General features: G+C 42.5%; 1 protein-coding gene and 1 long non-coding RNA gene across 12 annotated transcripts in view; one reads left to right on the top strand and one right to left on the bottom strand.

Annotated features, from left to right (window-relative positions):
- Positions 1-25,446, top strand: part of FOXP4 (forkhead box P4) — a 151,694-nt gene extending 126,248 nt beyond the window's left edge. For all 11 annotated transcript variants that reach the window (XM_083509219.1, XM_083509213.1, XM_083509217.1 and 8 more), the window contains 4 exons: positions 10,057-10,178; positions 12,367-12,433; positions 13,581-13,747; positions 15,251-25,446. In XM_083509219.1, coding sequence (XP_083365345.1) covers positions 10,057-10,178; positions 12,367-12,433; positions 13,581-13,747; positions 15,251-15,395 — 501 coding nt within the window. In that variant the 3' untranslated portion in view covers positions 15,396-25,446. The remainder of the gene's footprint in view (positions 1-10,056; positions 10,179-12,366; positions 12,434-13,580; positions 13,748-15,250) is intronic.
- Positions 6,717-27,092, bottom strand: part of LOC310709544 — a 56,989-nt gene continuing 36,613 nt past the window's right edge. The window contains exons 2-3 of the long non-coding RNA XR_014527571.1: positions 11,475-11,555; positions 6,717-7,565 (exon numbers count right to left, since the gene is read on the bottom strand). This is a non-coding gene — a long non-coding RNA (uncharacterized lncRNA). The remainder of the gene's footprint in view (positions 7,566-11,474; positions 11,556-27,092) is intronic.

The raw sequence follows: 27,092 nt of genomic DNA, 5'->3' as shown, positions 1-27,092 counted from the left end.
TGGCTGTAGAGTTTGATTCTAGGGAAATGAAAAGCTATGTAGAATATAATGCAGGTATCTTCCTGGACTTCTCTGCTGGAGGGCCAAAAACAGGCAGGGTGGGTGCTGCAGTTGGCTGACAGCCCTGCTTAGGTTGTGCAGCTCTATCTAGCAACAGAAGGAATAGAATATCCTAGCTCACTATCTATAAAAGCCCTGGATTTTGTTTGTCATTCATGTCTGGAGCTTCTCTCCCTCCTTTATTTAGTTGCCACTCAGCTGAGGAAAAAGGTCCCTTCATTTCTGGTTAACATAAGCTGTGCCTGCGCTCATGTAACAAATCACTGTAAGCTCTGATTCTAGGGGTTTGCTCGCCACATCATCCGTAGATGGAGACAGATAGTTAACCTATTCAAGTGCAAAATGAGAGACTTGAAAGAATATTCACTCCAGCTTCTTCAAGAATTATATAATCTTAGTCACTAGAGTCTGGAAAACAATTATTAGCTGACACCTAGTCAATTCACCTGCCAGAGGACGAATTTTTCCTACTATGTAATTATTTACAATACAACAAATTTCAGCTATAATAGCTTATGCTATGCTGTAATCGCATTCTCAAAACACCAGATAGGAAAGTGCTTGAGGGAATACAACCGCTGTGAAATTTTCAAGCAGCATGTGATGTCTTTAACTATTATGCCAACAGCACACAGCCTTGTGCTTTTATGTTTTCTTACAGTTTTAGAGTGCAGGTATACAAGAGTGCTTGCTTGCAGCTGTACTCTAAGGTCGGTAGGCAGATATATTTGTATACTGCTATATCCAAACCTATCCCTCTTTTGGACTTCTGTCCTGCCCCTTTCCCTAGTGGGTAAGTTATGGCTGCTTTAAAACACACACACACACACACACACACACACACGTAAATATATTTAGCATAAGATAAATAAAAATGTGTTGGTAACAAAATGAAATATCAGCTCATTCTTCACAGTTATCATGCTACCTGCCTCTTGCATTTCATCACAGGAGTCCCAGGGACACTTGTAAAAGGGATGTTGATTGCACCAGAGATGGAGTACTTCTAGAACTTTCCTGTCCAGAGGACATAAAGTCTTCTGTTTCATAGTTGTGTGCTGTCATTTAAATAATTATATGTAAAGTCTTCCTTAATACAATCGTGGACTATGTGAACTTCAAAATGTCTTCTAGGGTGAGTGGACATGGGGCAGAAGACCAAAAGTGAGCAGGGACCCCACAAAATCATCAGTACTGTTGAATATGTCCCCAAAAGCCTTAGGGGGAGAATAGCCCCCTTCATGCGTTCACCATGGAGAGGAGACTCCACATGATCAAGAGGCAGTGGGGCTACATTGCATTAGGCATGGGTGTCTGCAGTGCAGAAAGCCATATATGTAGATCTCTCTGCATTCTGTGGAACCCTGACCCATGTCAGAATACAAAGAAGCCTACATGTGTACAGGTCTATATAAGTAGATTTCCCTTTTGCAGACATGCACATCAAACATTTGATTGTGACAAGAAATCTCTGTGACAGCACTGCTGCCCCTTGATCACGTATGAAGGGGGCTTATGTTAGGCAAACAATATGAAATTGCTCAGAAATGGAATATTCAAAGAGAGATCCTTACATGTGGACACATTTGTCTCTTAAGTCACTTATCATAAATTATCTCTTCAGCAAACAGATGAACTCTCCTCCTTCTCCTCTCTGCTACCTTTGAAAGAAAATGTTAGCCCTCTAGCTCACAGTCAGTCTGTCAAGGCTAAAACCACTATAGCACCCTACCAGGAGCACTAGTTTGCTCCACCTAACATTTTTAGGGGAAAATATGGCTGGGTTGTAAAATATTTCTGGGTTTGAACTTGGAAATTTCTGGTTTTTAAATTATGGCAGTTGGTTCCCCATAGTAGTATTAGTGCACACAATATCCCCCACCTGACCTGCCAATCTCTGCCTGCCTGGACTACCCCTGGTTTGAGGTGAATTTTTCAAGATCACTATCATCCTTATTCTACTGAAGGTCCTCTTGGTTTTAAGCGATATGCCATGCTGATTGTCAAAGTAGATAAAGAGCAATATTTATCCAGGATCATTATACAATGAATACAGTAAGGTGTTTAACACTAGGAAAACCTGGGTTATGTGGAGAAAAAAGTAAATGGAACAGCAGGTAATTTAAAAAGTGGTGGTCCACCCCCCAAGAGTAACTTAGTATGGTCTTGAAAGAAATCTACTCTGACTGTTATGTCCTTTAGTACCCTGACATATTCAGTTATATGGCCAAAAGGCTGATTCCCCTTAAGAACGGTAAAGGTTGAAAACACATACAAACATAGGAAGCACACACCAATATATGCATGTGCATGCTTAATGTTCCTCTCTCACACAAACATTTAAAATGATGTGTATTTTAAATTTATTGTAAACCACTTGGAGGTTATTTACAGCTCAGCAGTATACAAATTTTGTTAAATAAATAAATGAACAACTCCTTTCCGCACAAACATATTTGTACAGAGAACCAGGCAGGTTCCCCAAATGTTAGCTGAGTTGTAGACCAGGCCTACAGAACTTAAGGCCCATTAACAATTGTGGCACTTCCATGGCTAAGGACCACTGGGACATTTAATTTCCTTTTACTGTATTTCAATATACGTATATCCTGGTTTTCTGTCACATAGTGAAGCAGCTAACAACCTCATTTAAAAACAATAAACCATAATAAATGAAAATTTGAAATCAGTTTTAGAAAGACCTATGACCAGTCAATGACAGATAATTCAAAATGCTGAGGCTGCCAGGCATTGAAGGCCTATGGAAACAAGTAGGTCTTTACTTCCTATATAAAAACAAGTGAAGGAGAAGCTGTATTTTGCAACAAGGGCATTCTGTAATCTATGCACTGCCACAAAAAAGAATGTCAAACATCCATCCTTTGTAGCCCATTTCTACCTTATTGTGCATGAGTACAAATCTCTCTCAACCTCACAGATTCATTAGCAGGTGGCGTGAGGTTGGTAGACTGGTCCTTCTCTTTCTCTGGATTCAGAGGTAGTCAGTGGAACCGGTACCATTTTTGACAGCATGATTCATTCAGTTGGCCATGCTATATAGCCTTTTTGTGTCAGAAACTCCTTCAGTGTGTAAATTGCTAAGGAAAAGAAAGGTTAGGGCCGGATTCAACTAAGCTGGAGCACTAGTGGAAGCCAGCACAGGGACTCCTGGTAGCACAGTGGAGCTCCCCCCCCCCCCATGTGCCTCCTGCATCTCCCCCAGATCAGCTCTGGGTGTTCAGGAGAACCCCCTGAACGGTACAGGGAGGCAAGGCGGGAAATCATTCCATCTGGCAAGCAGAAATGCTTGTTCTGGCACAGCAATAATATTAGCACAACATTGCATTCCACCCTTTGTGTCCTCTTGCCATGGGCTTCAGTAGTGAAGAGTAGAGATAATCAAGAAGGTCAGACATAGAGTGGGGAAAGACTCAAAGAAGAAAAGGGAGTAATAGAGATGAGGATGCAGAGAGACAGGGAAATGAGAGAGAAGCTGGTACAGATTGCGGGGAAGAGAGTTCTATTGCCTAGCAGATATGATGGTTGAGAGCAAGTGGAAAGGAGGAGATGAGGATGCTGTGACAAATAGGATGTGCTGGGTGAAAGTACGATAAGTGCGAGCAGCTATAGAAGGACCTGAGGTAGTTCCGATAGAGTACAGTATGGAATACAGAGCAGGGGGCATGGGAGTTAACAGGGAAGTGGTTAAAAAGAAAAGACAGAGTATAACAATTGGCAGAAATGCTTGCCCGTTGTTGATGGGGTAAAGCAGTCCTAAAAGTGTCCCTTGGTAATTTAGAGTTTTACACCCTTGTTGTAAAGAAATGCCATAACAGCAAGAGCTCCTCTTCCTTTCCAGGCCTGCAAGTGGGTTGTTCCACTTTCATTCCCTTACCCAAAGTGCAGGCAGGAGGGAAGAGCCCAGTGGAGGCAGTGCACATGGGGACCATGCTCCCCTCCTTCATTGGCAGTGGATGTCTTTACTTGTCCCATTTTCTCTCTGCCAGGGGTTGCAAGACAGAAATAAATCTGTTTGTATACTGCTAGAAAGAAAACAGTTCACTAAATTTCAGCAAAAATGTTAAGCATGTGCATAGCACTGCTCTTCTATTGCAAATAATGTGACTTAAAGTGCTTAACTTTGGCTGGGTTGTGCCCTAGGGGGGGGTGCGCGTGCGCGTTAGATAGGAATAAAACTGGATTTTATTTTTTTTAAAAGCTGCAGCTCTTTTCTCACTTGTTATTTATAGCACAAACTATTTTGTTTCTTCACCTTTTGATCTCTCTTGTTCACTGTGTACTATTAACAACCTTAATTCTTATGAAACATTAGTCATTTAGTGCAAGGTGTTTTCCATTATATTGAACTTTCATAATAGTCTGTGGGCTCTTATTTGTAAATCTGGGCTTGTTGCATGAGTGAATACTAACTGCTGTTATTCACCTTCGTGTTTTTGATGTTAATGATTCAAAGATATTTAAAGTACGCCATAGACATGGTGGATTTGGCAGCAGAATTACAGACGTTTCAGTTACTTGTGAGAAAATGGTTAATTCTAAATTAATTTCTTTGAAGCCCGCCTGGAAATATGTTAGGCCCCGTTTTGTGAGGAAGGCTGGCATCCTGCTCCCAAATCAGTTGTTTTGTTGCTGGTGTTCTGTGCCTCTGTCTGGATGACTGACCATGAATAATGATGTCAGAGAACTGAAATGTGTAATTTCACCATCCCCAGCATGAGATCTGTTGCTTCACAACGTATTGCTGTGCCTGTATTTTAATTCTGTAAGGTTTACAGGTTTTCGTCTATGCTCATCCTCTAAGCCTTCCTCAGCTGCTTTTGTTCATTGGTACAGAGTATCAGCAAGAGTTTGTTTCAGCAACTCCCACTTTCTTGGCAAGGGGGTGTACAAGGCTAATACAATCCTACTATATATTCATTCTTTTCATTTCATTCTTTGTCTCAAACCTTTGCTCTCATAAAGTCTCCCCGTCTTTCATTCCAGTGTTTTGCACCACTGAATTTTCCTCTGACTTTACCACCTTCATCTCGCCTACTTAACCCTATGGGACCTTCTGAAGACAACTACATGTGTTGCTCTTTAAAATCTGTGCAGTGAAAAGTGCATGCCTGGCATGTATGAGTGACAACATGTGTGTGGGGAGGGGCTGCTCTGCCCAGTGATGTCCCCATATACATGCTAATAGTAAAAAGACACATTGCCATATTTTGAGTTGCATGCTTGGCTGGATATGCCTAAAAAGGGATGTATCAAAGTGCCCCTAACTGAGAGGGTGATATAAAAACAAAATCTGCTCTCCCTTCGATGTGAACAATTATAAGACTAATTATCTATGTTCTATTTAGATTTTTGTGCTTTGGTTAAATGCATCAGCCTTTAAGCAAGTGTCATGGGAACGTTTGCGTTTTGGCGTAGGGAATGATTTGAAACAAGACTGTGATTAGATGACCCTTTTATTTTCCTTTCTAAGCAAAGAGTAAGAGCCACAATATTAACCAGAATGGGTGTCTGTGAATAGGTAATTTAAACAAACTGAGGAAGGCTGCAATCATTTCAAGTGCTCTGTAAGTAAGTTTGTGCACCAATCATTGAGTCCCCCTAATGGTTCAGGTGGATTACTACAAGTAAATAAGCTGTGCTTGTGCAAGACACAAATAACTGTAGACAGCATCTCGGACACGTTGCAAGTAGGGTCCTATTGAAGAGAATTGGGGAAGGGGATGTGGAGATATGCCAAGCTATAGCTGTCGCTCTTGTTTAAAACTACATGCCCCATAGAAAATGCTATGCCTAAAATGGTTAGGGCAGGAGCCAGAAATCCAAATTTTTGGACTCTCTTTCTAGCCATTAGAGAGGAAGTGAGGAATGATGTCCATTTCTACATCCTTTATTGATGTTGTGTAGACATTAATTGCACCCTTGGCTAATTAGAAATAGATTGGTGCAGACTGAAAATCTCTACTAAAAAAAAAATCTTACTTTGAAAAATAGCTTTAAAATCTTGTGTTTGCTTCAATTTGCCATTTAGTCCCATATTTTTCTTTATTGTCTCTGGCAAAATTGAAGAAAATAATGTCAGTATAAAAGAGGTATGGGAAGGAACAGAAATTCCAGCACTACGGCTTGTTCCAGTGAAAGCGCATATTACGTTGGTTGTCTCACAAAGAAAGCATTTCATTTTTTAAATGATGGTTTAATCCTTCTGGAGCGATTTGAGGTACTTAGGTAGTAGGAGCTGGGTGAGTGCAAAGTAAATAGGTGCCAAGAGGTATGGCAGGAGGTGCCTGCAAAGAGGCAGGTGTGAGGAGGATTTTGTTGGTATGGCGGCGGCGGCAGCAGCAGCAGCGCATGTAACAGGGAGATGCTGAATGGCTGGGGTAGAAGCTGGGGAGAGAAGCTGGGCCAGGGGCATAAAGCAAACATCATTAGAAAAGACAAAGATAAGAAGCAAACAGAGCAGCCAAGCCTGGCATTAAACAAATACTCTGTCAAAACACAAAAGCTGCATTTAAATCATGCAAGGATGCCTCCCCGGAGCAGGAGACCACAGAAGTAAGGAAAGAGGAAAGACACACTTGGCGACACCCTCCTGCCAGCCACTGGGATGGCCAAGAGACAGTGAATAATCCACATAAAGAGCTAGAAAGCTTAGTGTTTCTTTCTTCAGATGCTGCCAGAAGCACCTTTCATAGATTTTTCCTTCCTGGGATTTCTGTGTGAAGTTATTCCTAGACAGCTTATGAAAATGCATGTGGGATTTTCAGGAAGAATCTGTGAACATCCCTGCACATGTAGTGGCCTCATTTGGCCTCCATTTCCTTTCCTGCCCTGTGCATATAAGCAAGCCAGTGTCCTGTTGCCAGCTATGGATGGTTAGTGGTACCCAATAAAACACTGAATGGGTGCTAAGCGAGCCTGAGTCTGTTCTATACCTCTTGATGATCAGAAGAGCAAGCCTTGCTCTTAAATGATTTGGTTTTTAGCCTGTTTTTATTGTTCTGTGGTGCTTAATGTTTTGCTTTATAGTTTCTGCTAGTATTGTACACACACACACACTTGCGCCAAGGTTCTGTTTGGATGAAGAGCAGTTCAGAAAGTTTGTAAATAAAAAAAAAATAATAGAAGCAGTCTGCTGGGTAGGGATCAATGTCAAATGGGGAGACCCTTGCAACCAAAATCCATCACTGCCATATTTTGGGGCAGAATGGGGATGATTTCCCGGTCTCATTATGGCCCTCATGAGCAGATAACATTCTCGGCCTTCATCATCTGGCCAATAGCAGCATGGCCACACTAATGAAACAGAGGTAGAATTTTTCCCAGCACAGGTTTGCAAAAGACGTACGTGCTCATCTGCTGATTTCAGCGCCGGAGGGTGTCTGCCTTCAAAGCGGTTTCAGTGGAGACCAAAGAGAAAAGGCCGTCATTTTGTAACAGAAGCAGATGTGGTGTTTCCAACAGTAACCAATCCCATACAGGATTTGCTGTACCAAAAACAAAACAGGAGGTTTTTACAGGGAAAGCTTGACCTTATTCTCTTGATTTCTTCATTGGGACTGTCTTTAGAGACAGATTCACTTCCTGCCTGAGATTCCCTTTGTGGAACTCAGCGAGCCATTTAGGCATGCTTTCTCTCTCATGCACACACACACACTTGTGTGATTCCTGTCTGGGGTAAGCCCTGAGGCAGATCTCCTACTCACAGATGATCAACCACAGAGTCACAGAGCTCATCTGCACCTCACACTGCAGCAGCATCAATGCCACAAAAAGAGAGAGGGTTATAAGGCACTTCAAATGTCATTGTAAAGGTGGTGCAGAAGAAGAAACGCTATTCAGTACTCTGTTCTGAGAGCAGCAAAGCAAATCCCCAAGCCATTTCATCAGGCTGCTATTCAGTTCCCTGAAAGTGTTACCAAGTCCAAGCCATGATGCCATGTGAAATCCCTCAAGCTCTTGCAACGCTTATGCAGAGCTGCCGCAAGCAAACAGTGCCACGTAGAAGGGCCCTTACCTTGAAAATTGGCATAGTATTTACCTATTGGAAATGTGTGCCAACATGCCACAAGCATGACAAGACTGAGCAAGATGCAGTGTTTGGGTTTTTACTGCTCGTAGGCATGCCTGATATGCGATGACCATTTACCTTACTGTTAGTTGATGTGGTCTTACTGAATGCAGGAAAGAAGTTTACTCTGTTGCTGAACACTGTGTAGTGATAAGAGTATGCTAGTGATGAATACATTTTCAAGTGGTACATGGGCAACATCAGGCCCCATATAATTCTAGCCTGAACTGCTGTCAGTTATAACAAAAATGGAAATTGAGGCCTCTCTTCTCATGTCTGGAGAACAGGGGCACCAGGAAGGGACAATTGCATTGTCACAAATATTCAGGTGGGTAAATAATAGAAGGAAGTCGATGGGGAGGAGGAATGGGTAGGCTTGAAAAATACTGTAGCCAGTATGGGAAGAAAAAGTCTGATTCATTGAGTTTCCAAGAACTGTAACACTTTCGAAGGTGGGGTTTTTATTCCCCATCTCTCTCTTTTGCCTTGTTGTCTTGGCCAGCTCTTTTGTTTATACGGCCCCCGTTCGACCTTTTAAATTGCTGTTAATGTTTTAGCGTAACGAATTAGTCTCTCATCACGAATCAGGACTCGAAATAAAAAAAAAAACCCTCCGAGGCCAACATCCTGAAATTGGGGTCATTCTCATTTGCAAGGCAGAGAATCTGAGAACCTTAATGCAAGGAAATTTATTCAAAGGCAGAGCCCCGACGTGATTAGGCCCTTTGTAATTATAGCTCGGAGAGATTCCACTCCAGCCTCCTGCCTCCCTCATGGATTAGCAAGTGAGTCGGAAAAATACACAGGATTTAATTAGAGGCAAATTAAAATTGGTAATGAAATAGGGGCAGTAGCAAATGGCAGGGAGCTGGAAGGGGGGAAAGGGAGCTAGTATCTCTCGGGGCAACACTGCCTGTGTACGTGCATTTTCTTTATTTTACATTTAGAAATGTAAAGATGGGCAACACAGAATAAAGAGGAAGGATGGGCTGTGTGATGGGAGGGGGGAAGGCTGAGGATTTCCAAGTAGGAGCTGGCATTGGCAATTCATTTCCCAGCACGATATTTAGTTTCCTTTCCCTCTCCCTCCCTTTTCTCTACATTTAGCCAATAATGAGCAATTACGTAGGCTGGTTTGTGGAAGCCCAGCAACCATTCTCAGTTCACTTCCGTGGGAGGTGAGAACAAGACACACAATCACAAAATGGCTCTTCCATGGAAGCTTTGTTAGCAAGTGTCCCAGAGAATGGAATGGTGTGGTCGCTGTCCTGCTGATCTCAGAATAACAGGACTGAAACATTTTTCATAGCATGCTCTGCTGGAATGTCACACAGTAGCCCTCTCCTTCTGCATTTCTGACCAAGCCTTTTCCCAGCTGCTGCTGGCATTTGTTGATCCCATCAATTGCCCTTGAAGGAGAGGGGCTCATCTTCCGCTCTCACTGCTGGTGTGTGCTGCTGAGGGTACCTCAATGCCAGCTGTGATGTTTCCTTAGGATAGTCCAGAGGTATGCAAGCACATCCCTGCTGTTGTGAGGAGGTGGCTGGGACCAATCATGATTAGGATGAGACGATGTGATAACTGATCAGGAGGTGGTGCTGACCCAGGCAACAATCTAGCTGAGTAATATGGCATAGGAGCATGTACAGTAGAGACAATACCCAAATATCTAGCTATTACCATAAAGAGCAGATGGTTGTCTTCAGAAAATGGTAGACCGAAAGCATCATCCCCCATTATACAGAGAGACAGATTTTCAGGATATCGGTAGCAGGTTGCTGACTAATCTGTAGGAGACTGGCTGCTAACAGAGGTATCAGCTGGAAGCGTTGCCGAGAGGGGTGTCTAGCAGAAGGTCTTCACGTGTTTCAACATCATTCTTTATCTTCTTTCTGTCCTCCCTGCAGAACGCCGTACGCCACAACCTGAGCCTACACAAGTGCTTCGTCCGAGTGGAGAATGTCAAGGGAGCCGTCTGGACTGTAGATGAACTTGAGTACCAAAAGAGAAGGCCACCAAAGATGACAGGGTGTGTCAGACAGCTTGCCAGGCAGCCTCCATGGAAAGAGGAGTGCTGCAGTTGAATATGAGAATGGCTGGGAGTATGCAAAGCTCATGGGGGGGGGGAGTACATAGGAGGGGAGCAGTGGGGCAGCAGCACATCTTCCAGCAACATCTTTCTCTCATCTGGGCTGCACACTCAGAGGCAGAATCATGAAAACAACCTGGCTGGTCAGGACCAAAGGTCCACCTGTGTCGTCAACTGTGCCCTGGCAGATGTTACTGAGAAATTTGCACATAAGGCTTGAAGGCAACAGCTGTCCTCTGAATTTGGCAGTATACCATGTCTGAACATACATCATTGCTAACACGTGTAGATAAATACCCAATGAATTTGAAGGGCGGAGGGGAGCTTTTAAAGCTAGTGACAACCACTGGTAAATCTTGTGGCTATGAGTTCTGTAAATGAATTAGTATTTTGTGAAGGAGTAAATATCCCTCTTCAAATGATTGGGATATAATCCCCATCTATTATCCCTGAGGTAAGCTCAGAAGTGGCTGAGAGGCCTGAGTTATTATTTTCATTCCTTCAAGATTTCCCTATGAATTTATTCTTTTCAGAACCATATTTTAGCTTTTGCTTCACTGATTAATATGTTTATTGCCTGTGCCAGTTTTCAGAAATGAACTTTAACATTGCACACTGCTCTGTGATTATCACATCTCTGTGTGTGTGTTCACTACTGCAAAGATGTACATTTAGAAGTATGCATTGCATTGGAAATATGTTCTCTACCTGCAATGAGACAACAACCCTCTTGTCAGCAAAACATTATTTGTGGGTTGAAAAGGCATTCCCTCTTTTCTTTACAAAGGTTCATTTGAGGATGGGGCAGTTGTATGGAACTGTCACATAAACATCACTGGCTATTTCCAGCGAAAGGAATAATTTTGTGAAGAGGGATGTGAGACATGTAAACTGACATATTTTCACTTTAACCATTTTATCAGTAAATATAATTGGGGTACCAATGATAGTCATCCCTTTAAATTTATATGAACAAAACTGCAATCCGGCACACACTTGCAGCATGTCTGATAGCTTGCCAGACAACATCCTTGGGAAGAGGAGAACAATCCTGTTCGGCAAGCTGTCAGACACAGTATGTTTGTATAGGATTTCCATGTAGTAAGCTCCATTGAACACAAAGGAACATCTTGAGTAGACAACCATAGGATAGCACTGCAAGCATCATAGCAGTATGTAGCAGTAGCATTGCATGCACATAGTAACATATTTCCACAGCCAAAAACATTCACTTACCACTAGCAGAAACCATTAGTGGAAGCTGCACAGGCAACAAACAGGGCACCACTGGTGGTATTCCAATTGTGGTATTAGCTCCTATAACCATAGAAAACCTGTTAGTGTATTTATGTACACAAACAAGAAATGGGGGAGAGAAGAGATTAAAAGAAACCCCTAGCCCTTCAGATTAAAAATCTCTGACAACTGTTGCAATGTTCCTGGGGCACACCCAGTCTGGAGACATGTCTAAAATGAAACAGCACAGACTACAGCAGAGCCTAGGACACAGTTGACAGGGGTGGCTAACCTGTGCTCTTCCAAATGCTGTACTCTTAACTCCCATCAGTCCTAGCTAGTATGGCCAATGGTCAGGGAAGATAAGATAATAGTCCTGTAACCTCTAAATATTTAGATTGTAGTAGATGGAGGGGGAATAACATGGGACTGGTTACCATCTTCCAGCCACAGTAGGGCATATTTTCAGACACTGGAAAAAAACAACACCATTATCATTTCCCCATAAGATTTAGTGATGGCCTCCAGCACAGATGGCTTTAAAGGAGGATTAGAGAAATTTATGGAGGATAAACTTGTCAGTGATTACTGGCCATGAGAACTATGTTCTACTCCACTTTTGAGGGCAGTATGCCTCTGAATGGCAGCTGCTAAGAATCACAAGCAAAGAGAACACTTTTGCACTCAGGTAATGCTTGCGGGCTTCCCATAGGCATCTGATTGGCTACTGTGAGAACAGGATGCTGGACTAGATCAGTCTTTGGTCTGATCCAGCGGGGCTCTTCGGTTCTTAACACTGGCAGCAACTATTGCAGCTGCTCTTCCGTAGTGGGTCTATTTTTGCATCTTGTGCTTAGGTAAGAATGCTAACAGCTGCTTCTTTTGTTTACAGGAGTCCAACTTTAGTCAAAAACATGATTTCTGGCCTTAGTTATGGAGCACTTAATGCCAGCTACCAGGTATGACCCACCAATGAACAAGTTTTATAGGTAATATTATTCCCATTAGAGAGAGCCATCCCTTGCTGAAGGGGTGCTGTGTTCACAGTTCATGTCCAACAAAGCAAGCTCCCACTCCACTGGTTCCTCATAGCAATGTGAATATAGAAATAAAATAAAATATAGAAATCAAATGCATAAAAGGTGGTTTGGTTTTTCTGTTTCTCTCATCACATTATAGCCAGTGCTCCTTTCCCACAAGATATATTGGAGAACCAGATCAACCTAAGCAATTCCACTCTCCACAGTCATGTGAGAGCCCTCGCTCCAAATGGGCTAGAAACCCACTTTACTGTTTGTTGCAGTAACTCACTAATGTCCTCCTAGGCAATGTAAAGATCAGTTGTTTTGGCAATAGTTGTAAGGAGTAAAGGATAGCAAATGGCAGAATATCTAAATAACCTCGTTCTCCCTCATCACAGCTGAGTGCCTTGCAGGATGGTAAATGAAATTGTCCTTTCAGCCTCCCCTCTCAGTAGGTTGGTAGACTAGGGTGTTGTAGGTCTATGGATAGGGAGAGGGTCCAGATATGGAATAATTGTGCAGGTATCATTAGAATGATTACTGCTGAGGAACCAGTGGGCTAGCACTATTTAACAAGTCCCCTAAATTAGACTTCAGAACTCTCTTAACCAATGAAGTAGGTACCCTGAGCTTCCTCAGCACACACAAAAAGCTCACCTTTCTGACATCTACCTGAGTTTCATTCCCATGATTGTTGACGGAATAAAATCAACACAGGAAAGTTTATTAATGAGATTTTACAAAAGTATTTTAGTTGCTTTTGTTGTTACTTTTGTTCCTTGATTCATTTCATGTTGTGAGATTTAAAAGTGGAACATACATTTCCATTTCTGTACACTGAGCTGTTGTAGAAGAAAACATAGCCAGATGCACTTTAAGTACTTGGGGAAAGTAATTTCTTTTTCTCATTACCTATATAGAACTAGAGTTGTTTTGTAAACCTGTTGTTTCTTTTCTTTTCTTTTTCTTTTTTTGAGTATTCATTAACTGTATTCCCACCCACAACACACCCACTAAATTGGTCTTTATTTAGGTAATGATATTGTGCTATGGTATTTTTATTACTTGCATTTTGACTTTTTAGGCAGCCCTGGCTGAGAGCAACTTTCCTCTGCTGAACAGTCCCACCATGATCAACACAAGCTCCACTAGCGGCATGCTACATGTCGGCCATGATGATGTGAGCAGCACTGTGGAACAAGTCAACAGTAATGGCAGCAATAGCCCCAGGCTTTCACCACAGCAGTATAGGTAAGTTCAGACTTGCCTTTTTTCCTATAGGCTTCCTTCCAGGCAAAAATGAATTGGAGCTCTGGTAGCTCCTGCATACTGGGCTGCCCTAGAAGTGCAATGACAGATACAGTAGTCTTTAAAATGCAGACATCTTCTACACTTCATTAGTGGGTCAGGCTGTGCAACTTTTGGAGGACCCATTTAAGAATCAAATACATGTACAACTTGAGTATTGCCCTGCTGCTTGTGTCAGGGGGGGGGGGGATAGCCCTGGGGTTCAAAACGGGCTTCTTGGGAATGCTAATGAATTTTCACCAGATTTCCTGTTAAAGAATACTTCATTTTCACATCAGAACCCTCCTTCAACACACAGTGGTACAGTGCCTTTTGGCAAGCTATAATGTCAGCATCACTGTTGGATAAGAGTCTGAGTGACTACTGCCTTACTCAGACGTAGTAAACCAGGCATAGGCAAACTCGGCCCTCCGCATGTTTTGGGACTACAACTCCCATCATCCCTGACCACTGGTCCTGTTAGCTAGGGATGATGGGAGTTGTAGTCCCAAAACATGCGGAGGGCCGAGTTTGCCTATGCCTGTAGTAAACTACAGTGGTACCTCCGGTTGCGGACGGGATCCGTTCCAGAGTTCCAGCCAGATCCCAAAGTTTTCACAACTGGAAAGACCACTTCTGTGCACGCATGTGTGGCGGAAAAGCGCTGCAAAAACCCAGAAATATACTTCCGGGTTTGCTGCTTACGTATCCTGAAGTTTACATAACTGGAGGGATACGTAAGCAGAGGTACGACTGTATCTAGAATGGGTGGGTGGGTATAGGAGCCACACATTCAATGTCCAAATGTCAAATCATTGATTGTAATGACAAGGGCTTTCAGACCCCGTAATCATCCTCTTAGGCCCTTCTTCATGTGCCTCTCCCATGAGAGGTCTGGAGGGTGGCAACACAAGAATGGGCATTTTCTGCAGTGGCTTCCCATTTGTGGAATGCACTCTCCAGGGAGGCTCGCCTGGCGCCTTCATTACCTATCTTGAGGTGCCAGGTGGAAACCTCTATAACCAGGTCTTTTAAATGTGTTTGTGGGAGGAGGGTTATTGGTTTGTTTTTATTACGCATTTTGTGTTTTTATGTTGTAAACCACTCTATGATCTTTGGATGAATATTCAAATAATAAATAAATAATCAGCATTAAAATTCATCTGGGGAAGCATTAACATCAAGTTAATCTGGAGATTGCAATGAGTATAGACTAAACATTATAATTGCCGTAAAACACCCCCAGCCCATGTAATTGATCCAAATGCTGCGAAAATTTCTGTCCCAAGGGAAACATGTTTAGACTCAAATATTTGGGATCTTGAAAAAGTCAGCACTAATGTCCTTTCAGCCAAATGTTCAGTTTCTGCCCTGCTTCTTTTGCTAGTAATCTCCTGAATGATCTTATTTTCCCTAGTAAAATTTTGTTCTAATTCTGCTTGGTTTCTCCAACTTTCCATTCTGCAGCCACCAAGTCCATGTGAAGGAAGAACCAACTGAGACAGAAGATGACAGCAGACCTGTTTCTCTCATGGGAACAACCAATCAGAATGTGACAATTCCTGATGACAGAGACATGGAGGAGGAGCTGCCAGTGGAAGACTTGTCTTAAGGGCCCTCCCTCCTCACCTAGGCCCAGCATTTCCCCAGAGACAAAGCAATGGCTCCCACCTCCTCAAGGTGACCTTCAGCGTTATCTTGTTTAAGGCACTTCTGCAAAGCAAAAGGGTTTCCTTGGGTCTACCCATTGCTGAAGGCACACACTTCTTTCCCTTCCTTACATCCCAGTGACTCTTAACAGACATTCACAGAGGGGGATGTGCAAAGAAACAAAAACCAGAGTTGAGCTTTTTCTTTAACTTTTTTATTATTTTATAACTGATAAACGAGGATGGTAGGTTGGTTCTGTCCGAAGACTTCTTTGTTGCCTTCCCCTGCTCCATCACCCCATTCTCATGGGGATAAAAAGAAGGTGTCTCGTATTGTCTGCTCTGTGTTTTGTCATTTTCAGCTCATATGCCATATTGTTTCCACAAATCAAGATTTTGGAAGCATCCAGTCCAGCAGGGGGCAGCATCCAAGCCTTGGGCTTCTGTGAATGTCCCCCACTTTCCCATGGAAAGCATTTCCAGTAACCTGTCAGTTTATCCCACTGAGAACTTTGCACTAGGAGGAATGTTTTTTCACGCGCACACACTTAGCATATATGCATACACAACTCACACACACCCTAGCACTATTTCAACGTACTGGAACAGCAGTTTGAAACTAGAACCCTACAGTGGCCCTGGTGTTGTCCCAGCTTCTGCTCATTTCCTGAATGAGAGAGAAATGGAAAAAAACCGAGCTGGGTATAAGGAATACACTGTAGGTCAACAAACAGCCAAAGGGTCTCTCACTGCCACACATAAAACCACTCGGTTATTCTTTCTCCAACCTGTGTTTGTGCCCCTGCAAGTTCAAGAAGTAGCCTTCTTTTACCAGTCATGCTTGACAGCCAGACTTCAGTCCACAAAGTTTTATTCACCACAAAACCCAGGGATGAATATCCATTCCGCGCCATCACATACTGTGAAAATTTTACCGGAAGCCAACAGCCAGATGATTGGACAGCAAGCTGCTGGGGCCCAGCATGAGACTGAATTCAGGGAAAGACTTTAACTTCTGCAAGACAAACCTTTTGCTTGCTCCTCCCAGCTTCCATTCTGTCCCTTCCGTTTTCACCCATGCTGGGATAAGGCCAGAAAGCATGACTCTTGGTTGCTCATGTGGGAGTGAAGAGGTGGGTAAATGGGAAGGCCAAGTATATGCGAGTGGAGCTGACTTAGCAAAGCCAGCAAAATCTGAAGCACTTGTGGTGGGGGGAGGGGGAAGTGGGGACAGGCCAATGTATGTGGCTGTAGAAAACCAAGAGCCGGTTGACCATGCAAAACTCAAAGCAATATAAATGTAAGGTCAACAAACTTTTTCCTTTGTGACCAAACACAGCAACGCTATGATGAAGCACTCGTTTCCTTCTAGACATTAGCTTGTCTAGTGGAAATATATCTAACAACACAATTGGTATGCTAGCAGTTACTTCCTAGATGCCAACTATTTTGGAGGGGGAACAAAAGTTTCCAAAACGTTACAGTAGGATCTAGTACATCTTTCAGGTGAACAAACAGTGTTAACCAAAAACCCTTCCCACAGCCTTTTTATTTTATGTTAACTCATTGTCTGATGCCTCAAATTAGAATTTCAGGATGGAGAGGCAAGAGGATAATTCCAGGAGCTCTTCCCGGCAGAAAAAAATAATGGTTTCCAAAGGCTCCTCTCCCTCTACTTCCATGAGAGGGCAACCGAAAAGCTCCATCTTGGTGACCAAAAAATTGTCTTGGCCATTGTGGGACAAGGGATGCAGTGGGTCAAAGAAGTTGGATACTGGGCTTTTGAGGAGTCTCTTTCTAAAGCAAGCTCATGTGTGTCCACTCTCCCACCAGTAAATCTGTGTAACCTAGGGCTTATCCACACTTCCTTTTTCCCTGTGATTTCCAGTCATGGGTCCAAGAGGTTCTTTTTTTTGTCCCACTGCTTCCTTCACTAGGAAAACCTGTTTACTGCTGAATTGGAATAAACATTTATCTACAGAAAATCCAATAGATGGGGTTTACCGATTCAGCAGTAAACAGCGGGGTTTCCCGAGAAAAGCCGTGGAACCCATACCTATTTTGTGCCTAGAAATCATGGGACAAACACAAGTGTGGATGACCCCCACATTAAGGGTTTAATCAAGATACAGGAGTTTCATCATCACCTTTTGGGAAAACAAGCTGGTACTTGGCCACACCTGGATGATTCCCAAACCAGCAAGAAATTGTGTTCTGTATGCAACCCTTTATGTTAGAAAAGTAAGCTGCCATAGCCATGCTTCAACACTGAAGTTCAGCATAGATTAGCTTGCTGGATGCCCTCCCCAGACTAAGGCCCCCAAAGACATTGGAGCAAAATAGTCACGATTAACTTGTCTTAGGATTCCTTTGCACCATTCTTTCTTTCATTATTAGGTCCCCCCCCCCCATTGTTCAAAGCACCATCTGGTAAAGTGAGGGTAATACTGTCTGGGTAAGGAAGAGAGCTAACCTACTCAAAATGTTGTCTCTTTAGCCTGTATGCACCACTGCTCCATTTATCTCCAGCACAGTGCATTTTAATGGTGTTAAAATTCTTCCTTAAAGTCTCCTTTCACCAGCTGGCAGACCATGATAACAATCCCTCCTTCTTCCTTTCCTTAATTCCCAAGCTTAGCTTAAAAGGTTACAGTAAATCAGCTGGCACTTCTTGTGCCTTTTTGCCTCCACTCTACCTCTTCTTAAGTGTACAGAATGACACATTAGTTCTATACAACCCCAAACTTACGTTTGTAGGTGAATGGTGATTGGGATCAGACCTCTTAACCAAGATCAAGTTCTCTCTCTCCCCCCCCCCTCTCAAAAAAAAGGTGCTCTCTGATTAGTCTCTGCAACAGCTCTAAAACCACCTAGCAGAATCATTTGAGTCTGTTTGCTCAATTTTGCCAGTGGAATTACCTCCTAGAAGGATCTCTGGTGGGTTACACTAGAACAATATATCTTTTTATTAAATTCTGGAACACCATGCACTATGATCTCTAGTCACCTTCTTGGCCAGTCTCCCCACCCCCTTGCGTTATTTTCTCTAAATAAGTTTGCTGATGGAAGGGAAGCCTACCCCTCAAGTCACAAAGAACAGAGATTGATGTTACCCCATGTAAGCCTTATCTAAGCGATTGTATTTGTCCATGTATGTAACACTCAGTACTTCCTTCTCTAACACTTTCCTTCTGAAACTTCATATTGAGTAGTGCGCTTAAGTGACCCAGATTTGTATCACACCTAGACAAAAATGAAAAGCAGTAAAGATATATAAAAAGCTTCCCACCCTTCCTTCCTTTTTTCTTTCTTTCCTTCCTTCCTGAATCATGGCTGCAAGAATAAAGAGATGCCACAGTCCTCACTCAGAAAACCACCAATGCTTGGTTCCTGGAGTCTACACTACAGGGCTCCACTGAGCATGAATTTCCCCCTACTCAGCTTCCTGACTTCTCCAACCGGCAGAGCAAAATTGGAGTTTATTATCTAGATTAATTGAGGGTAGTTGCTCTGGTTTGATGGGAAGTGGACTGTATACCTATTGGAAGAAAGAGGGGCCATCTTTAAGCTGCAGTAAGCTGGAGGTGATCTTGCTTAAGGGATGTGAATCAAATTTAAGAAGCTTTAAATAACCTTCCCAGAGAAACTATCCATTGCCAGTGAGTGGCTGGCTTGGCAAAGCCTGCAAATACAGTCAAGGCGGACTGCAAGAGCTGAAAATACCTCAGAACCTTTTGACTGTCTATCCATCCCTCAGGGCCCAGCTCAACTCCAGAAGCAGCTTGAGGAAAATGTTCCCATCCTTAGTTTGAGCAGAAACACACCACACCTCACTTCCTCCTTGGGACCATATCTCAATGCCTCCCTAGTGCCCTCTTCAGAATGCTTTACAATTGGCTTAACCGTTGACCAAAGACCTTTCTTAGATAAGAAGCATAAACCAAAACACTTTTTGTTTTAATTTTTGTTTGGTGCTTTTATTCTGACTTATCCCAACTGGCATAGGCCAAAAAGAAATTCACAAAGATCCTGCACCCCTTTAGCCCCTTTGTCACTTTCTTTTGATTTTAAGTTATTATTTAAACCAAAGTTTACAGGTGCTGTTTTGTACACTTCTAATGAAGGTAGACCAGAATCATGGATTGCTGCTTTGTGTTAGTCATTTGCTTTATTAAGGGTACGCCGTTGAGCCTAGAGAGGGTTTGCATTCCATGGGTCTCTCTTGAACCTGCTTCTGTCTCACTCGTTCCCCTTTTCAGATCATAGCTTCCTTCATTTCAGCTGTTATCAGAGGTTGTTTGTGCAGTTTGGGATTCTTCTTTTTGTTTTCAGCAGTCGTTCTTTCCAAAGTTTTGTTGTCCTAACCCTTTTCCTCATCATCCAAAATGATTGGGAGCCTTGTCAGATCTTGAAGGCATTGTCTGGGTAGCATGTGTTTTGAAAAGCTCACAGCAGATTCATTGTAGCCACTCAAGGTATTGAGTCAATTAACACATTTACATAGTGTGAGATGGCAGAATTTTGGGCAGCATGATTTCAGACTGCAGGGGTGGGGCTGTTGTAGCCATCTTTTTAATGCTCCCATACATTGAAAATGTTTTGTGTTTTTTTAACTCCCTGCATGTAGTAAATTGCATGTAGGAAATGTGACTAAACACATAGGGAGGGATTCACCTAACAAACGCCATCAGCTTGTGCAACTGGGCTTCCTGCCTCTCCCCATGCCTCTAAAATTGGGTTGGGAGAATCCCAGAATAGTGCATCATTCCATCTGTCAAGGCAGAACATCTGCAACAGCGCAGCATTGAAATATACCCTCTGTTCTCTCCCTGATGTACTAGTTTAATATAAACTGGATGATTATTTTTACATGACAGAGGGTTTGTTTAAGATTCCTGTAGTCTGAAATGATTCCTTCTGGAATTCTGCCACCTTATTCTATTTAATGTGTAGATCAGCTTTGCAATAAGATATATATTGGATCTTTGTCTTACTCCATCACGATCCATGTACTACTGTAGCATGTCAGATTGCTTTGAAAACAACTCTAGAGCTGAGTGGTTATACCCCAGTGTTGTTTATCTTACCCCTTGGTATTCTTTCCCCATCAATTCCTACTAAGTTCCATCAATTTGAACTCTTCAAAGATGCTACTCAGTCTGTTTTTCTCCTACCTGGTACAATAACTTGTGTTAGGCACCTGCAGCTGGTCCTGGGGTGCCCAGTATATGCGTTGTTCTGCCAGTATTAAAGTGATGTTACCTGGTGCTGTACTGCCAATATCTGAACTGTAACCATCATCACTTGCGGGAAGAGGTTCTCTTTAGAAATATAACTGTCTCTGTTTAAACCAAAGCCCGTGCCTCACTGTTTGGGTTTGTTCAACTTGACTCACTTATTGGAGGGGCCCGAGAAAAGGGAGCATAATGGTCATAGTTAATATATTAAATGCCCATTATCTCAAACAAACTGGAGGCAAGGGATGGAGCAACTAAGGCTGAATTGTTGCTGCAGTGCTGGGCATGTGGCAACCAGTTTATACTTTTGGTAGAATCAAATGGTAAAACTTCCTGGACTGCAATGCTTTAGGCCACAGGTGGAGGCAAAGGTGGTTGTTTGCCCTGTGCAGGATTTTTTCCTCCATTAGAAAACCAAACAAGTGCCGCCACCCACCCACATCTTCATGGTGCAGTCCAGGAAAAGCTTAACCATGATTCTGATGAATATAAAAACTGCCCCCAAGTTCTGAACCTGGAGCAGCAATAACAACCTCAGTGGCTTGCACTGTCATAGAGAATCTAGTCTTGACTGAGAATCTTGATTAACTTGGTGGGACACTGCCCACTCATATCGCATAATCCATACCTGATTGGGCACTTACTATGACTCCAGTGAAAGTAGGCAGGAGCCTTTGCTAACTTATAGGTACAGAGGATACAACCTTTCTAGAGACCCTGGCGTGCATATACATAATTTGTAAGACAAACTGGCTTTTGACGTAGAACGGAGCGTCTCCAGTCTGTATTGTGCTGCTAGCCATTTCTGCCAGTTACAGCTCCTCCCTGCCTAGATGTGACAATATTAATGTGTGCATCCCACAGGGTAACTTTGGGTCTTAATTCTCGCTGCAGCAATAAATCTGTGTCCGGAGTTGCACCACTTCAGAATGCAGGTAGGACAGGAGATCATGAGAATGCAGTATTTCCATGCACACAGAAAACTAGTTGTTGGAAAGACAGGTTCTCCTTGACTTGTCTGTATGAGCAGATCCCACCTCCCCAAATGAAGGAGCATTCAGACACATGAAGTAGTCTAGCTCAGACACAGATTCCTTTATCCCTGTGAGAACTATACTATCTTACTACTAATTATGGAAGGAATTTGTGTGTGTTTATCTGTGTTATTATCTTATTTAGTTTCTCAAACAGTGATTCCTACCCCTCCAAATGCCAGAAGGGCACTCCCCACCCCCACCCCCTGCTATGTTGCAACCCACTAGCTTTAAAACATTGGATATGCTGTCCAAACGTCACTGCTTTGTATGTTACAACCAGGATTTTGCATCAGAATTGTCAGTATGCATATTGGTCACTAGGCAAGTGGCATAGTTTTGAATCTCTTTGGATTTTCAAATCCACCCCTGGTCCTGAAGGGAACCAGTGTACATGTGAGCTGGATAATTAAAGAGGAGGTTTGGGGTGTCATTCTCTCAGTCCTCCAAACTTCTGTGCCCTGCAATTGTTTCCATTTCCATGGCTCAAGTCAAAACCATCCTCTCTTGGCTTGGCTCATTTTTTCTTGTTTTTCTGACTTTCCCAGCAAAAGCTATTTGAACCAGGATATTAATTTCACGTTGATTGCTTCTACAGCTTTCTAATTTTCAGTGGTAACGCACTGTCCCAATGAAAGAAATGTACCACAAAAATAGAGTGGTTCTGATGTCTGGTTGCTTTAAGATTCTGCCTCATCTTTTATACACATAAAGGAGTGCCATTATAATAGTGTTTCCACATGGCTCATGGGCTTGCCTGTGTATAAAGCTGAAAAGATTATTACTTGCAAAACAGCAAGTCCTAAATTCATTCATATCAATAACAGGATTCCCACTAACTTTACTGGGCAACTGATCAGGATCTGCCCTATCCCTGCTCTTTCTAGACACAACTTTAAGACTCTTTACAGGTGCTTGATTAATAACAGAACACTGAAGAAAGACTATAGTTCAGTATCACTGAATCCATGCTGTTTGCTACAGCTATTCAATTTGTGGTCTGTTTGCCCTCCAACAGCTTGAAGTGTGAAACTTGCTCCTGTTTTTTGAACTGCTTGATTGAGCTGCTATAGCTTCAGTTGGCATAATTTTCTTTAGATGCTGCCTTTCATTTAAATCTGACTCAAGCTACCTGAGCAGGATCCTTTCTTATGTCCAGGTCATGGCTTTGAAATTGTGTTTTCCTGGGTTACAGGGGGATTTCCCCATTCCTTTAATGTTTACCTTTCTGTGAGAATTCCTTTGAAAAGGGTTCCAGCCTGGCAACACCAACTCTTTAGAAGTGATGGACAGCAATGAGCATAGTTGTTAGGATGTGAGCAGCTGCTTGGCAATTGGTCAGATCTGCACAGCCCTTGTTATTGAAGTCAGTGTGTTTCGTTACACTGGTGTAAATTCAGAAAAAGTTAATGGTCAAGCATTCCTAGAGAAAAAGAGCAAATCCAAATACTGTTGAGATATTATTTGTCATAGATTAATATAAATGTGTTTAGAATAAGCTTGGGAAATCCATATTGTTCCTTCTGGCCTTCCCAGCAAAATCAAGCGTAATGATGTCTGACTGAATTCTCTGCCCAGAATTGTACAAAACGTATTTGAATGCTGCGATTTCATCTGTAAGGTGTTCTTTCTAATCCGCTGTTGCAAAAAGTGGAGGCTCTTTATACAGACTGGGAAAGGGCCTCTAGTCGATAATTTTCTGGCGGCAGGTTAAACATCTGATTATTTTTATTTTTTGGTCTTCTGCTCAAAATTGAATAATTCCCATAGTGCCATATTAAAAACATCAGCACCCATATGTAAATGCAATATATGTACCAACAGACAATGAATCTATGGGATCTTCTCTTAACAGTTAAGGCATACATGCAATTTCTTTCACCTCATCAAATGTGCCCATTTACTTTTGTTCCATAAGTCATTTTGGAAGAATAGTTTACCACAGAGTTTCTTTTTGTGGCTTTAAGCTCTTGTAATGTTGTTCAGTGTCCTTTATTCCTCACCCTCCGTTCATGAAAAGTAAGTATGGCTGGCATGAGCCTTGGAGGGTTCTCTTCTCTTAAGCTGGAAATATCTTGGCACTTAACTTTCCCCAAGTTTAACTGCATTAGGTACATCTGTTTTTTGCACAAATAACTTTTCACAAAACACTGTTTCATTCAAACTACGTATAGTACTTGTGTGTTTTTATGGTTTTTGTTGTTACCTCAAAATGGCTTTTAAAGGGGTAGTGTGGGAAAGACCAAACCCAACTTGTGGCAGGATAGTATCTGTATATATTGATATATATGCTGGTTAAAAACCTACTAAAATTAGTTTATTGTTGTCTATTTAACTATCCTGTGATGAAACTAATGCAGGGAATATTTTAGGAAGGTTTCCCCCCCCCCTTATTCTGGAATTTAGGAAGCCATTCTTGTATCTCTCTTTGACTTGACTTGGATGCTGTTCCAGTTCTTTATGCTGTCTTTGGTTTGTTTTCTTTCTGAAAATTAGGTTGTAGAAATGGTGAGGGTGGGAAGAGAGAACCCGTTGCTTAAAAGAAATTGGGATACTGATGTAATCATTTCCCTTTCCTTCTCACTTCCTCAAAGTTGGGAGAAGTAAGAACAGAAGCAAAACACATTTTATTAAACCAAAGGTGTGTGTGTTTCAGTTTTGTATGTTTACATAATCTTTAATAGGTATATTTCAAGGGGAGAGAGACAAAAATCCCACTCAGAAAAACCCACAAGAGCATGTTCTGTTTACCCATTCTGTAGATTTCAAGTGTTCAACTCCACAGAAATGTGGCCACTCTGCATAATTTGTAGAGGTTTTGTTTTAATTTTTTCCTTCAAATTTAGACTATTCCAAAGTGCTGAAGGATTTGTCAAATGGGAGTCTTCTTATTACTCACTGCAATGGGGCTGTTCTTCTATAGGAATGAAATACTGGTGCCCCATTGGCCTGTTGTTCACTTTAACCGTTTGCTATTTGGAGCAGCTTTCCGGTTAACCTTCCCAAAGAGTTGAGGCTCGGCTTCTCTGAGCTTTTCACCACTTGGCATTCTTGTCTTCCAAATCTCTCACTGAATCTCAGGTGGCAGAAAAATCACCCAGGAAACAATGACTAGTGACTTTCAAACCGTATCAGCTTAGCAGTTTGGCATGAGCCAAGGGGTCACTGATCTCATTGAATGGAAATGGGGAGGTTAACATGTCTCCTGAAATGACCTGATTTGCTAATTTGTAATATTTAATTTTGCCTCCAGGGGCTCCTCCTTCTTAGATCTTCTCTATTGCAAGTGGATCTGTTCTCCCTCATCCTAGTACCCAACATACAGTGGGAGGGTAGGGGACTGTGGCATGTCAGCACTCTGTTGTCTTTTCCTTCTCCTGGTACCCAGGAAGGTGCAAGAAAGGGGCGAGACATGCAGTGACCTTTAATATTGTGGGTTTTTCCTTCCTCACATTTGTTGGTTTGATGTGATCATCCTTTTAGCAGGTGGCAAGTCAGTGTGAAGGGAAAGGTTACTGGGGAGGGGGAAGGATGTCTGTAAACCTTTGATCCATCCTCCTCCTACTGCATCACACTGCCATATTTCCACCCTGTATAAAGGAAATAGCATTGCTGTGTATTTGTACTCTGGACTTCTGTGTGTCTGCTCTGGCAGACGGTAAACCCTTGTACAGTAGATCTAGCTGCATGTAATCTGTATGACAATGGCATTATAAAATGCAATAAAATTAAATTACCTATGAGGTGGTTGTGACTTTTTAAAAATGTACTCTTCTCTAGCTCCTCTAAAATGGAACATTATCCTTTTTCCATGTAGCTCTTTTTTTTCCTTTTCCTTACCCTACTGAATATATTCTCACCTTCGTTTGGCAGTTTAACACTCCTGTGCGCATTAGCAACAGGGAACCACTTTCCCCCATATGTTGTGCTTCCATTCAGCCCTGTTCTGTAACCTCAGGTCTACTTAACTGACCCTGTGTCCACAATCTGTTCTTCTGGAAAATGTGCATAAAGAAAAATAACAATATTTTGCACGAGCCCCCTTGTCATTGGTAATATAGCAACTGCTTTGCCCTGAGATCACAAATTGAAATATTAATAGATGCAGATCTTTTAAGAGGTTAAATGAATTATGCTTTCTGACTGCTTTTTGTTTCATTGCACCATTTGAATCTGACATCCCTAATTATTTACAGTTCTGGCTGGTCTTTTCCTCAAAGCGCCTCTCCAATCAGCATCTTAAAGCTGATATCTCTCTGCTGGATGGAAAATTAACCCCCATGCCTAGAGGTCCAAACTACTTAAGGCCAGCCTGACTTTTATGGTACAAACAAACAATAGTTTTAAGACCACCTACCAGCACCTCATATCCTGGAACATCTGCACACCTTATGGTCCCACCTCCTGTCTCACCTGCCCTGGTGGCTTGTCAAGGCTTACATTAATTCCTACCTCCCTGCCCCCAGGGGATACATGCTTCGTCTCTGCCACATCCTGCCATTTTTCTGTGCTGCATAAAGATAGTAATATTGAAGTATTCTAATCTTTATTCCTCTTATGTTTGTATTGGTAACTTCCTTCACAGTGCTACGCTCTCCACTGCCCCAGAAGTGAGAACTCATCAGGCTCCTGTATTAAGTGCAGGATTGAAGGGTTCAATGTCCATGCAATGTTCGTTTATAAATACATAAGCAGAGCATAGTGGAGGCAGACAGACTTCAACAAAAACACTTCTCCTGCACCAGATGCCTCCAAGCCATGGCATGGATTCCTTCAACCCCTAAGATGCTTCTGATCCAGCTAAAAACTCTTGACTTTTCAGCAGTTTCTCTGCCATTCCTAATGCCTGAGGGATATTGCCTTTCAAAGGACTGAAATTTCAGGCCTCAAGAAGTTTTGGCCCTCAGCTATGACCTAGAAGAAAAGTCTAGAAGAGAAATGGCCAGGTTAAGAAAAAAGAAGAATTTAGAAAGCGGTCGGTCAGACAGACAGACAGACAGACAGAGAGGAAACAAGCTAGTGGGTTCTTTCACTAGTAACACTAGTAACACAAGATATGTTTACTTTTCCTTAATGGCTCCTCTCAGTCCCTAAACATAGGCTGCAATCCAAAGCCCCTTTGTGCCATGGTGTGTGTGTGTGTGTGGATTGGGTGGGTGTGTCCTTCCATCCAGCCCTGTTGGTCTCAGCCTCAGAGTGATGCCAGTCTCACTGTTGGTGCAGAGTTCCCTGTTCCACCCACTGAATGTGTAAGCAGGCAGACCTACTGCTAGCAGGATCCCTGCCAGAGGTGGCTGGCGAAAAGCTCCAGCGCAGGGGGGATTGGGGCAGGAGCTGAGATACTTTGGGCTTGATTGCTGCACCGAATCCAGGCTGGCACAATGATTTC

The sequence above is a fragment of the Podarcis liolepis genome (genome assembly GCF_965112155.1).
Source record: "Podarcis liolepis genome assembly, chromosome: 6".
Classification (NCBI taxonomy): domain Eukaryota; kingdom Metazoa; phylum Chordata; class Lepidosauria; order Squamata; family Lacertidae; genus Podarcis; species Podarcis liolepis.
This window is presented reverse-complemented; position numbering and strand designations above follow the sequence as displayed.